This window comes from Rhodamnia argentea, chromosome 8 (assembly GCF_020921035.1).
Source record: "Rhodamnia argentea isolate NSW1041297 chromosome 8, ASM2092103v1, whole genome shotgun sequence".
In the NCBI taxonomy this organism is placed as follows: domain Eukaryota; kingdom Viridiplantae; phylum Streptophyta; class Magnoliopsida; order Myrtales; family Myrtaceae; genus Rhodamnia; species Rhodamnia argentea.
The window spans coordinates 3,991,076-4,002,472 of NC_063157.1; the positions used below are offsets into that span (position 1 = coordinate 3,991,076).

The window sequence follows — 11,397 nt, forward strand, 5'->3', positions numbered from 1 at the left end:
GAAGAATTTCAATCAATATCAACTTCAGTGTCCATTTCAATTTAAACCCCACTATCGACAGGTGGTTAGTTTGTGCGTGCGATCATTGGTTAGTTTAAAGATGACTAATGATGGTTCCTAGTACTTCAAATCAAATGAACAAAAATTTGTTCACTATGCACAGATCAACAAACAAGATATACACCACATAGCCTGGAAAACACAGAGGCCTAAATCTGTTCAGTGTCTATTTACTTGGGCCATATTAGGGAGAAACGTGCTTCTTCAGAATTCTCCTTGCCGACTCCTGAGGCCATCTCTAGAGTTAAGAGTCAACTAGGAAGTCCACCAAAACCCAAACCACTTCCTTATCCTTCTCTTTTCTTTGGTTTGGCCCATGTCAGTCTTGGTCTTCTTGGACGAAGATTCCATTCTCTTTCTTCGGGAGGAAGTATCGTGCAAACTTTGTCCGATAAAGCGAACTGGTCGAATAGCTAAGAAACGGTGGGACAGACATCCAGTCTCATCAGAAAAAAGAAGAATGAAGGTTAGCTTTAATGCTTTTCTCTTTGCCATGGCATTGGCCGGTTTAATGAGCTCATTTTTTGCAATACGGGTCGATCCGATAATCTCCGTTTATTTCTCGGAAAGTGTTCTTGCTATCATCATTCCTCGTCGTACTGCACCTAACACTTTATGATGATGAAAGAGCGATGAGCGTGTTAAAGTAATTGCGCTTAGCGGGGATAATTAATGATGTTTATTATGTCTAGCATTATTGGGCCAGTGGGACCCGTGTGCATCAATTATACTGCCTTTAGTCCGATGATCTTTCCCTTCTTAGTTCCAGAATGGTCGGAAGGTTGGGATGTTCCTTAATGACATTGCAATAATGCAGCCATCGCAGGAAGGTTGGGATGTTCCATTCTTTGGCTGCTGCTGAGCATATTGGGCTCTCCCGAGTCTCGCTCGTGGTTTCATCAGACAAGTCTGTAGTTTGGAGCTGATCGAATTCGTCTGATCCTGGCTGGCTGTCTTATCGGCTGAGCAACGCCGAGTCGGCATCGGTTCGGAGCAGAGAGACAAGAGCGTTGATGCGCTTGTCCATTGGGATTCTCAAGTCTCTTCAACCGTGAGTATGATTTATTCCGATTGCTTGTGATTTTGTGACAAAGTAGGAATAGCTCCTGAAAGACTTAGTGAGATTTAACTTAGAACAGTTTCTTCCAGTTTTGCTTAGAATAGAACTTAGGGAGAGGCTTTGTTCCCACAGTCCGACACACACTTGTTGCCTTCATATTTTAGGCGATCATCGAAGATGAAAGTTGTGACAAAGACAAGCATGTCTATTCAGAGAACCATGGCAGGCTTGGTAACTGGAGAAGCGGTGACTCTAATTTGAAAACAAAGAGCAACGGGAGTTCTCGACAGAGAGGAGGGGCATGTTCATGGATCGAAGGCAGGATTGACAATCGCGGGAGCTATCCTAACTTGAAGATGCCTTCCAAGATGAAGAAAGCGCAAAAGCCAATAGCCAGTGATGCAAGTCTTGACAGAAAGGAGAAGCATGTCTCTTCAGAGATCAAAGGCAAGCTTGGTAGTGGTATGATCAATGGTAAGGGTCATTCTAAATTGAAAACGCCTTGCTTAACAAAGACAACACAGGAGTCTGGAAAGAAAAAGGAAAATCTTGACAAAAAGGACAAGCATGTCTCTTCAGAGAACAAAGGCGGGCTTGGTAACAGTAGGAGTGGTGGCGACGGTGGCTGTAATGCGAAAACACTTCCCAAGATAAACAAAAAATGCAAGTCCGGAAAGAGCACCGGAAGTCTTGACAGAAAGGAGGAGCATGTCTCTTTGAAGAATGAAGGTGAACCTCATTTGAAGGCGCTTTCCAAGAAGAAGAAACGACCCAAGTCTAAAAAGAAAAATCAAAGTCCTGACGGCAAGGAGGAGCATGGTTCTTTACAGAATGATGACAGGATTTGTAATAATAAGAGCTACAATGAGGGTGATCCTAATTTGAAGTTGCCTTCCAAGACCAAGAAAGCACATAATTTGAAGTTGCCTTCCATGACCAAGAAAGCACATAATTTGAAGTTGCCTTCCAAGACCAAGAAAGCACACAAGTTTGTTGTGCCTCACCTATCTCAAAAATTAGCTCAAAAGATGAGTTTTTCCCATACTTATAAAGTGACTGATATCCCTTTCCACAACCAGTGTGAAAAAACTCCAACAATCTTCTCGTGGGTCGGAGGAGCAGCAACAACCCAAGAAACTATTCCCTTCCACAACCAACATGTGATGACCCCCCCAACAATCTCGCCCTGGGTCGGAGCAGCAACGACCCATGACACTATTCCCTTCCACAACCAATGTGGAATAGCCTCTCCAATAATCCGCCCGTGGGTCGGAGCAGCAACGACCCAAGAGACTATTCCCTTCTACAACCAATGTGGGATAACTCCAACAATAATCCGCCTGGGGGTCAATGCAGCAACAACCCAAGAGACTATTCCCTTCCACAACCAATGTGGGATAACCCGTACCACTTATAAACCAACCACCAACAAAAAAAAACAGGAGTCTGGAAAGAAAACAGAAAATCTTGACAAAAAGGACAAGCATGTCTCCTCAGAGAACAACTGCAGGCTTGTTAACAGTTGGAGTGGTGGTGAGGGTGATTGTAATTTGAAAACAATTTCCAACAGGAAGAAAAGACGCGAGTCTGGAAAGAGCAATGGAAGTCTTGACAGAAAGGAGGAACATGTCTCTTCCAAGAATGAAGGCAGGCTAAGTGATAGTATGGACCAGGATCATGCGTGGGGGGACCCGAAGAAATCTGTTGGTGGTGGCACTCCTGGGCGTCGGATTGGTAAACTCTTTGTGTCAAATACAGAAATTGCTAAAGGAAGTAGTGGCACCATTGTCCTTGAGGGCTTCTATGAAGGTCGATCTGTTGCGGTGAAGCGCCTTGTCCGGGCTCAGCATCATATTGCTTCACAAGAAATACAGTCTCTGAGAGCATCTGACGGAGACCCGAATATTGTTCGGCTGTATGGAGCAGAGCGTGATCAGGATTTCGTGTATCTTGCTCTGGAGCGTTGTGCTTGCAGCTTAGATGACTTAATACGGGCACGTTCAAATTCTTCTGGGAAATCTGTCTTCCCTCATGATCCAGCATCAAATGCTAATGTTGAATACAAAATGCATTTGGGTTCAGTTGAGGGGACGATGCAGGATGTTAACTTGTGGAGGGAAGATGGCCATCCCTCACCTTTGCTACTCAAACTGATGAGGTAAATTTTTTGCCGTGACATGCGAAAAATAGTTTGAACTGAGAAATTACTGAAGTATTTTGCTTCTGGTGGCACTCCTAGACTGTTGCAGACTTCTTATAGTATTTTGTGCTTGCTTGCCTAGGTATTACTTTTACCTGACTCTCAAGCTTGTTCTCAGAGACAATCTCCAAGCCTAAATCAAACTGAGTCCTTTAGTCCTCTTCTTTTGCTGGCACTGAATTAGGTCTCAGGAAGCCACTTAAGGCCAATGTTTCTATCTAGTCTGAACTCTGCGGTTTCTTACTCGTTTTGTAACCATTTAGTGATAAAGAGATAGTTCCTATTTTAATTAACTTGGCTCACAGGGGTGGCAATTCGAATTGTGTGACCTTTTTCATCTGTCTTTATTGTCATTTCATGTTTGCCAAAGTAGTTTAAATTCGATTCAATATGAAACAACTGGCTTTTGGAGAAGCATCATGTGGTATCAGTTTGAAGTCAGTCGTCTCCGTGTTGATCCAGATTTGGGTTTCTGCCCGTGAGTTTGAGTAGTTCTCTCGTGTCATGTGAAAATTTGCCACTCAGCTTCTAGCAGCAGTTGACACAACACGAAAAAATCCTTTGCATGTTTTCTTTTAAAGCCGGTCCTAATAATTATTTTTTCTTCCCTGTTGTCTTAATCTTCTTACCTTGTCTCTTTTCATTTGTGTTAGAGAAGTTTCTGTCAATCGGGTATGGCTATCAACCATTGCCTGCAAGTAGGATTTCTGTTCCTAGCCGCTGGTTAATCAATTATTGGTAGAGGGCACACAAGCACCTCGTTCACACTTGCCTTTGTTGATCTTGAATGTCTAATTAATGGAAACATCGGTTGGTTTACGTCCTAAGATCTACACTATGCTATCATACAGGGAAGTGGTCTCAGGGCTCGTCCATTTGCATCGCTTAGGAATAATTCATCGAGGCTTAAAGCCTCAGAATATTTTGATTACCAAGGAGTTATGTGCCAAGTTATCTGATATGGCCATTAGTAGACTTCTCCCTGGGGATACATCTTCTTCAGAATATCATGTCTCTGGTAAGTGCTCTTGACAGCTTTACCTGCACCATCTATCTTTTTCGAATTTAAGATTGGTCCATGCAGATCTGAAACTGTTAGGTGTACTAAAACCTTCAGCCATATTATTGCGGCTATAAGAGCCGTCCACTTTTCTTTTCTAAAGAAGACATCTTGTTGAATCTTTGCTGTCTACGTTGTGGTATGATTTTTGAAATCTAACAGTCTCTGCCGCCATCCTGGACCCTCGATCTTCTTTGCATTTAAGATTGATCCATGCAGCTTGCAGGCCTGAATCTGTTAGGTGATACTAAAATCTTCTGCCGTATAATTCCGGCTATAAGAGCAGTCTTTTTTCTCTTCTAAAGAAGACCTTATATTGAATGTTGGCTGTCTACGTTGGGGTATGATATTGGAAATCTAACAGTTTCTGCCGCCCTCTTTTGATTGACTCTGGAATCAGTAATGCCACCTCTGTATCTGTCTGAGTGACAATGGCCCTTTAACAAATACAAATACCCTATTTCTATCTTGCAGATTGTGGCAAATCGGGAGTGAAAGCGTCTGAGCAACTTTGTCCTGCGCAGCAACCAAGCTCAGTCGATGCGTTTGGTCTTGGTTGTATCTTGTTTTTTTGCGTCACTGGCGGAAGACATCCATTTGGAGACAGTCTGAAGGGCGATAGTAATACTGGGGAGAACACAATGTACTTGTCCCCAGTCGAATTTATGCCAGAAGCCGCAGATTTGTTCGCTCGTTTACTAAACCGAGATCCTAACCTGAGGTGAGATTACGGCTATGTAATGTGCATGATCTCTTTTTCTTTGTATCCATCGCGGCCAAACTACAAAGACATTTGCATCTGAACTGTTCTAATAGCTGGCAGGCCAAAGGCATTGGAGGTACTTCACCATCCACTGTTTTGGAATTCAAAGACGCGACTATCCTTTCTCCGAGATGTCAGTGACTGGGTGAAATCGAAAGGTTGGGGAACTAATTCTGATGCTCCAGGAAAATTGGAGAGCATTGCTGAGCGTGTTTTCGACGAGGAATGGAAGGAAAAGATAGATTGTGAATTCATGAAGCACATGCGTAAGTTCAGGGCCTACGTGTTTAAAAGAGTCGAAGACTTATTGCGAATTGTGCGAAACACTTTCAGCCATTACAGAGAACTTCCACCAGAAATTCAGGTATGTTTCTACTTTCCAGTACAACTCATGCAGGAAAATTTTGCATCTGCAATGACATGGACATTACTGATTACATTATTGTCGCCAATACATTGAGTCAGTATTTCATATTTGACGTTTTTCTGTCTACTTTTACGAACATTAACTTGTCCTGCGCTGAACTATCACTGTAAAGAAATACTGCAGCTGTATCTCGGCAAGGCCTGTAGATTCAATGTATCAGCGAGCGATAGTACGAGTTTGTGGCTCATACACGATGTCACACTGATGGTTGCTTGTGGCAGGAGATCGTCGGATCATCTCCCGAGGATTTGGACTGCTATTTCACGAGACGATTCCCCAGACTCTTGATCGAAACCTACAGATTCGTCTCCATGAGCTGCAAAGACGAGGAGCCTTCTCCCTTTCCGGAGTACTTCAACGGGTGATCACAATGGTTTATCAGCAGCGCTCTTCGCAGCAATGCGGGTCGATGACCACAATTTGCAGGATGGATGATTTCGGCATAGCATATGAAGATGCCATTACACACTTGGAAGCATGTACATGTAGTAAACCTGTATGGACATGTTTGTATGATGCATATAGGGTATGTGAGAGATGATAATTAGGACGTATGAACAGCTACAAAATACCAAGTCCAATGCGCTAATTGCTGTCTTGAGGCGGTAGATTCATGCCTAAATATGCCTAAGAGAGAAGGCAGAATTTTCAGAACAAGTTGATCTATTATCTATGAGCCTGTGATTTCGCATACCGCAAATTTCTTCCACGAATGTTCTTTTCGAAGTAATAGATTGGAGGTAATCCAGAACAAAATTGAGCGGTAATTAGCATATTTAATGTTAGAGTCAGAATGTAAATGATGATTGCGTTGAGGTTCTACGTATCCAACTCTAAATTTTAAAACAACTAATTCGCCAAGGTTCAAGAACTTCAATCGATATCAACTTTAACGTCCATTTCAGCTTAAACCCCACGGTTAGCAGCCGGTTTGTCAAACCATTTGCATCTTTAAATAGCATTGATCTATAGAGTTTTACGACCTTTTTTTCGTAATTGATAGTAAAGGTTTAGGACTTGATTACATCGTTAAAAGTTCGAGTGGTTTATTACCCTTTTTTTTTTGTCTGAAAGTTGTTTATTACAGTTTTCAACAAGTTTTTACGAATTATGATTCATTTGCATCAATTAAAAACGATTATGGCTTGAATGCAGTTCACACTCACGTTATGGGACTTTTTGTTGTATTCTTTCGATGAATAACTATCAATGAATAAGCAATTAGTAACTTTACCGTGTCTATGTGCTATATAGGTTTTTATAACACAAAAATCATTACCAACATTTCACATATTTAATAAGTAATTTTGGTGTGTGTTAGTAATTTCCCATATGCGAAGGTAAATATTTTAACTTCCCAGCTTAAAGATAATGCTGTTACTTTTTACAATTAGCGACTTTTTTTAGAGTTCCCAATTAATTAATGATCACATTTACCTTGCAAAGTTTAGTCGGTGTCCAACATGGAAGTCAATTAAAAAGAGATTAACAAGCCAGCCTATGTTGCTTGGAAAATTGCAAAAAAAAAAAAAAAAATTAAACCTATTGCAATTGTGTCAATTTAGTCCTAAACTTCTTTTTTTGCCAATTGAGTCATAAACTTTTTGTATTTGTGCCAACTCAATCCTAAACCTTCTTTTCTTTCTTTTTCTCTCTCTCTCTCTCTCTCTCTCTCTCTCTCTCTTTTTCTCCTTCTTCCTTGGCAATTTGCCAGAGGCAAGGGCCAGCGAGGGCAAGGCTCAACCTCGCCTTTGTTGGGCGAGTTCGGCCTTGCCCACCCTCATCTTCGACTTGTCACCGATCCAGCAACTGACTGGAGAAAGAAGGAGAAGGTAAAAGAAAGAAATAAAAAAAATAAATTAAAAATTTTTGAGAAAAAATGCAATATTTTTTAAAAATTGCCATGTCGGCGCCAATCCATCAAAGTTGGCATGATGGATTGAATTGGCAACAAATACAAAAAGTTTAGTACTCAATTGACAAAAAAGTGTTTTAGAATTGAATTGGCACAATTACAAATAGGTTTAGAACTTTTTTCATAATTTTCTCCGTTGTTGCCCATAGATGTTGAAGTCCCAAGTTCACAAATTACCTCGAGGACACGCATTTCATGACCATCGTTAAATACTTTCAAAACCCGACGCCGAATGAGCAGCCGAAGCTGTTGAGGGATTCTTATCTCTTCTTTAATATTGCAAACTTGTATGTTGAAAGTGACACAGATTATGGTTGTCACAAGTTGTGAACGGCTTGGCATGTCAGGATAATATAAAGAGGGAAAAAGTGAAGCTTAAGCTTTTTGTTTTCATAAAATTCGAATAGGGTATCTACCGCCTTTTTTTATTATTTCAAAATGACGTAGCGAGCATGCAGTTGCGAATTTGTAACGCAAAGTTAAAGTTCGATTCCATGCTTTGGTTCAGGAAAAGGAAATGCAAAACCGGCAATTTTTTATTGTTTGCTTAAGTTCAGTTTTTGATGGCATTGAAACGTTTCATTAATTCTTTATGCTTTATTCAGGAAGATAGTAACGATTGCATTTTTCTTAGACTCAATTCTGCTATAATTTGATGTTCTTTTGTCAATATAGATTGGTTAATATGCTTAGTATGACTTTCAGGCTTAGCGACAACGCGATGCAATTAATGAGAGATGGTCCGATGAATATATCGTTCACGAGGAAAATTTGACGAAAAATCACAATGATTAGACCACTCGGTAACCTAATGACCCCTAATTTATTTTAGGCATTCGATTTGGAGAGTCAATCTCGGGTCCGATTCCGACAATTTCAAACTACGAGATTGTGGAAAGTACCCTGAAAAATACAAAGAAGAAAGAAAGGATACAAAAATTCGACCCATAAAGCCAACCTCCACTTCTCCAAGGCTAGCCCTCTTTCTTTAAAATCACAAAAGCAGCGGCCAAGCGTTTCGGGGAGAACCACACGAAGAGTCGGGGCTGACCTTGGACGACCAGCAAGATCGAGGGCAAGGAGGGTATCCTCAGCCAAACTCACCTCCCTTCCCCTTCCAGCAGTGCCAGCACCGCATCGACACAGTCAACTGCCACCCCCTTGGACATCAGAGGCAGCACGTTCGCCTTCGTCACCGGACACATCCGGCTAGGCGGCAAGCAAGACACCGGCCGGTTCACCCAGGCCTGCCCCTCTCTCTCTCTCGGTTGAAGGATCCATTTATATTTTATTTAACGCTTTTCGAGTGTCGGAAAGGTAGTTACTTGGTCGCGTTTTTCACGTTGTTGCTTGATGCATCAGCTATATATGTTAAAATATATGTCTCGAGTTTGAGTTCGAACGAAATCCGACGATGTATTGTGTGGATGCTCCAGCACGTGAAAGAAAGAAAAAAAAAGATTGGCACATATATTTGCCGGTGGATATGTGTTCACGTGAAAGGATGAGAAAAGGGAAAAGTGCAATCATTGACTTTGGCCAAATAATGAGGATATTTGGTTCAAAGTGGACTCCTTGAAGACAACGACAAAGAAGAAAAGATATGCTTTCTTGGTTGTTGAAAAAGTTGCATGCAGGAGTAAGAAAGTCCAAGTTTGAGACTTTGTTGTCCCTATCTTCACGGTGGAAATCTGCACACTCTTTGGTGGTGGGTTTAATATAAAATGCTTCTCAAGTTTGCTTGAGAGATGACTCTTGAAAAAGAGTCCTAAAGAGAGCCATTCATTGAGTGCTCTGCAAGGGTTTCATTCGTGGGTTTTGTTCGTGGAATTACATCAAGAATTCAAGTGTCGAAGCCGATTAAATCTTGAGGTTAGATTTGTGTTAATTCCTTTGCGAGAATATCGCTATGAATTGGGGGCTAAACACTGTGTGCGTTCTTGGATGTAATTGGGGTTTGGGAAATACCGAGAGTGTTTGAGTTACTCGAGTGTGGTTCCGTAATCTCTGTGTATCGCTCGTTCTATAGTGGAATTCGTTGCTACTCTTCCCGTGGACGTAGGTCTCTACGACCGAACCACGTACATCCGGTGTTCGATTTATTTTCTTGTTCTGTCTATTTATTGTTCGATCGCTTGTTCCGCGCAACAATTGGTATCAGAGCCGGACTTGTCGAGTTGAAGTGAATCGATGGCGACGGAAGAAGTAAAAGTGAAAATCGACTGATTTGAGGGGAAGGACTTTGGTTTTTGGAAGATGCAGATTGAGGATTATCTATATCGGATGAAGCCGCACTTGCCCCTATCCGGGGAGAAACCGGGAGACGATGAAGCAAGCCGATTGGGAATTCTTTGGATAGACGAGCGTTGGGTGTTATTCGAGCGACGTTGGCTCGTAACGTCGCGTTTAATATCGTCAAAGAGAAGACCACTGCGGGTTTGATGAAAGCCCCGTCGGATATGTACGAGAAGCCCTTTGCGATCAACAAGATCTATTTGATGCGACGTCTGTTTAATTTGAAGATGAGCGAAGGTGCGTCAGTTACTAATCATATCAATGAATTCAATGTGATCGTTAGTCAATTGAGTTCGAGTTGATATTGACTTTGAAGATGAGGTATGTGCTTTGATTCTATTATCCTCATTGCCCGATAGCTGGAATACTACTTCTATCGCTGTTAGTAATTCCTCCGGGTCAACAAGTTTGACGTTTGATGGTATTCGAGATTTGATTCTAAGTGAGGACATCCGTAGAAGAGAATCTGGCGAATATGTATCTACTGCTTTAGTAGGTGAAAATAGAGGAAGACCGATACTCGTGGTAGTAGAAGTAGTATGAACTCAAATAGACGCAATCGATCCTAGGGCGGGCGGTCTTTGTCTGTTGGAATTGTGGCAAGAGAGGGCATCTTAGAAGGAATTGCTTAAAGCTGAAAAACGAAACGGGTAAGGGAATTAGAGTTGAATCTACAGATGATGTTGCGGTTGTAGCAGAAAATTCTGATGGTGTCGATAGTGTCTTGTCTGCCACCGAGAATTCGTCATTTGACGGATGGATTATGGATTCTGGTTGTTCTTTTCATGCTACACCAAATAGAAACTGGTTTGCTACTTATCAGTGCACAGATAGTAGTAAAGTGCGGTTGGGGAACAACGCCGAATGCGATGTTGTGGGTGTTGGTGATGTTAAAATCGGGATGCATGATGGTATTGTGAGGACATTGATCGAAGTAAGATACGTTCCGTAATTGAAAAAGAACTTAATTTCCTTGGGTGCCCTAGATTCAGCTGGATGCGGGTATTCTTCACAAGGTGGAGTTATGAAGATTGTTCGAGGTGCCCTGGTGATAATGAAAGGAATCAAGCACGGTGGCCCGTATGAACTTCAAGGTGAGACATTGACATGTTTCGCTCCGGAGACGTCGACATCCGTTCGAGAGTCTAACGACCGCTCGAGGAAGACCTGGGTGAGTGTGCCGAAGCACAAGTTTGATCTTGTTGTCGGGAACACGCGGTCGAGAGCTTTGATCGAGGTGGAGAGCGCTAAGTCGATCAAGCATGTGCGAACCGACAGTAGCATGGAGTCCTGCTCAAAGCTGGTAAATAAATTCTGCATGATAAAGGGCATAGTGAAACACCGCACTAGTGCCGGTAAACCACAACAGTTTGCAGAATTGATGAGCGGAACATTACTAGAGATGGCCCGTAAAATGATCTCTAGTGCTGGTATGGCTAGAAGAGTTCTAGCGGATGCGCTTAGTATGGTGAGCTACCCGGTGAACAGATCTCCATCGATTGCGATCGGATTTCGGACTCCTGAAGAAGTGTGGTCAGGTAACGTTGTTGATTATTCTAATTTTAGAATGTTTAATTGCCCGTGTTATTATCGAGTAAGTGATGGTAAGCTCGATGT

At 42.0% G+C, this 11,397-nt stretch overlaps 1 protein-coding gene across 1 annotated transcript; it reads left to right on the forward strand.

Annotated features, from left to right (window-relative positions):
• Positions 1-846: 846 nt before the first annotated feature.
• Positions 847-6,192, forward strand: LOC115744702 (serine/threonine-protein kinase/endoribonuclease IRE1a-like). Its single transcript, XM_048283674.1, has 7 exons — positions 847-1,111; positions 1,285-2,327; positions 2,523-3,278; positions 4,172-4,338; positions 4,855-5,101; positions 5,204-5,507; positions 5,792-6,192. Exons 2-7 carry the CDS (start codon positions 1,477-1,479, stop codon positions 5,933-5,935), a joined length of 2,469 nt encoding a protein of 822 aa, XP_048139631.1. The 5' UTR covers positions 847-1,111; positions 1,285-1,476; the 3' UTR covers positions 5,936-6,192.
• The last annotated feature ends 5,205 nt before the right edge of the window (positions 6,193-11,397 follow it).

What these genes read in the sequence shown, in the direction of transcription:
- LOC115744702 (XM_048283674.1), top strand. Translation starts at nt 1,477, where the DNA reads ATGCCTTCCAAGATGAAGAAAGCGCAAAAGCCAATAGCCAGTGATGCA. An exon ending in TGGGTCGGAGCAGCAACGAC is followed by an intron (nt 2,328 to 2,522) that starts CCATGACACTAT and finishes ATGTGGGATAAC; the next exon opens with CCGTACCACTTATAAACCAA. An exon ending in AACCGAGATCCTAACCTGAG is followed by an intron (nt 5,102 to 5,203) that starts GTGAGATTACGG and finishes AATAGCTGGCAG; the next exon opens with GCCAAAGGCATTGGAGGTAC.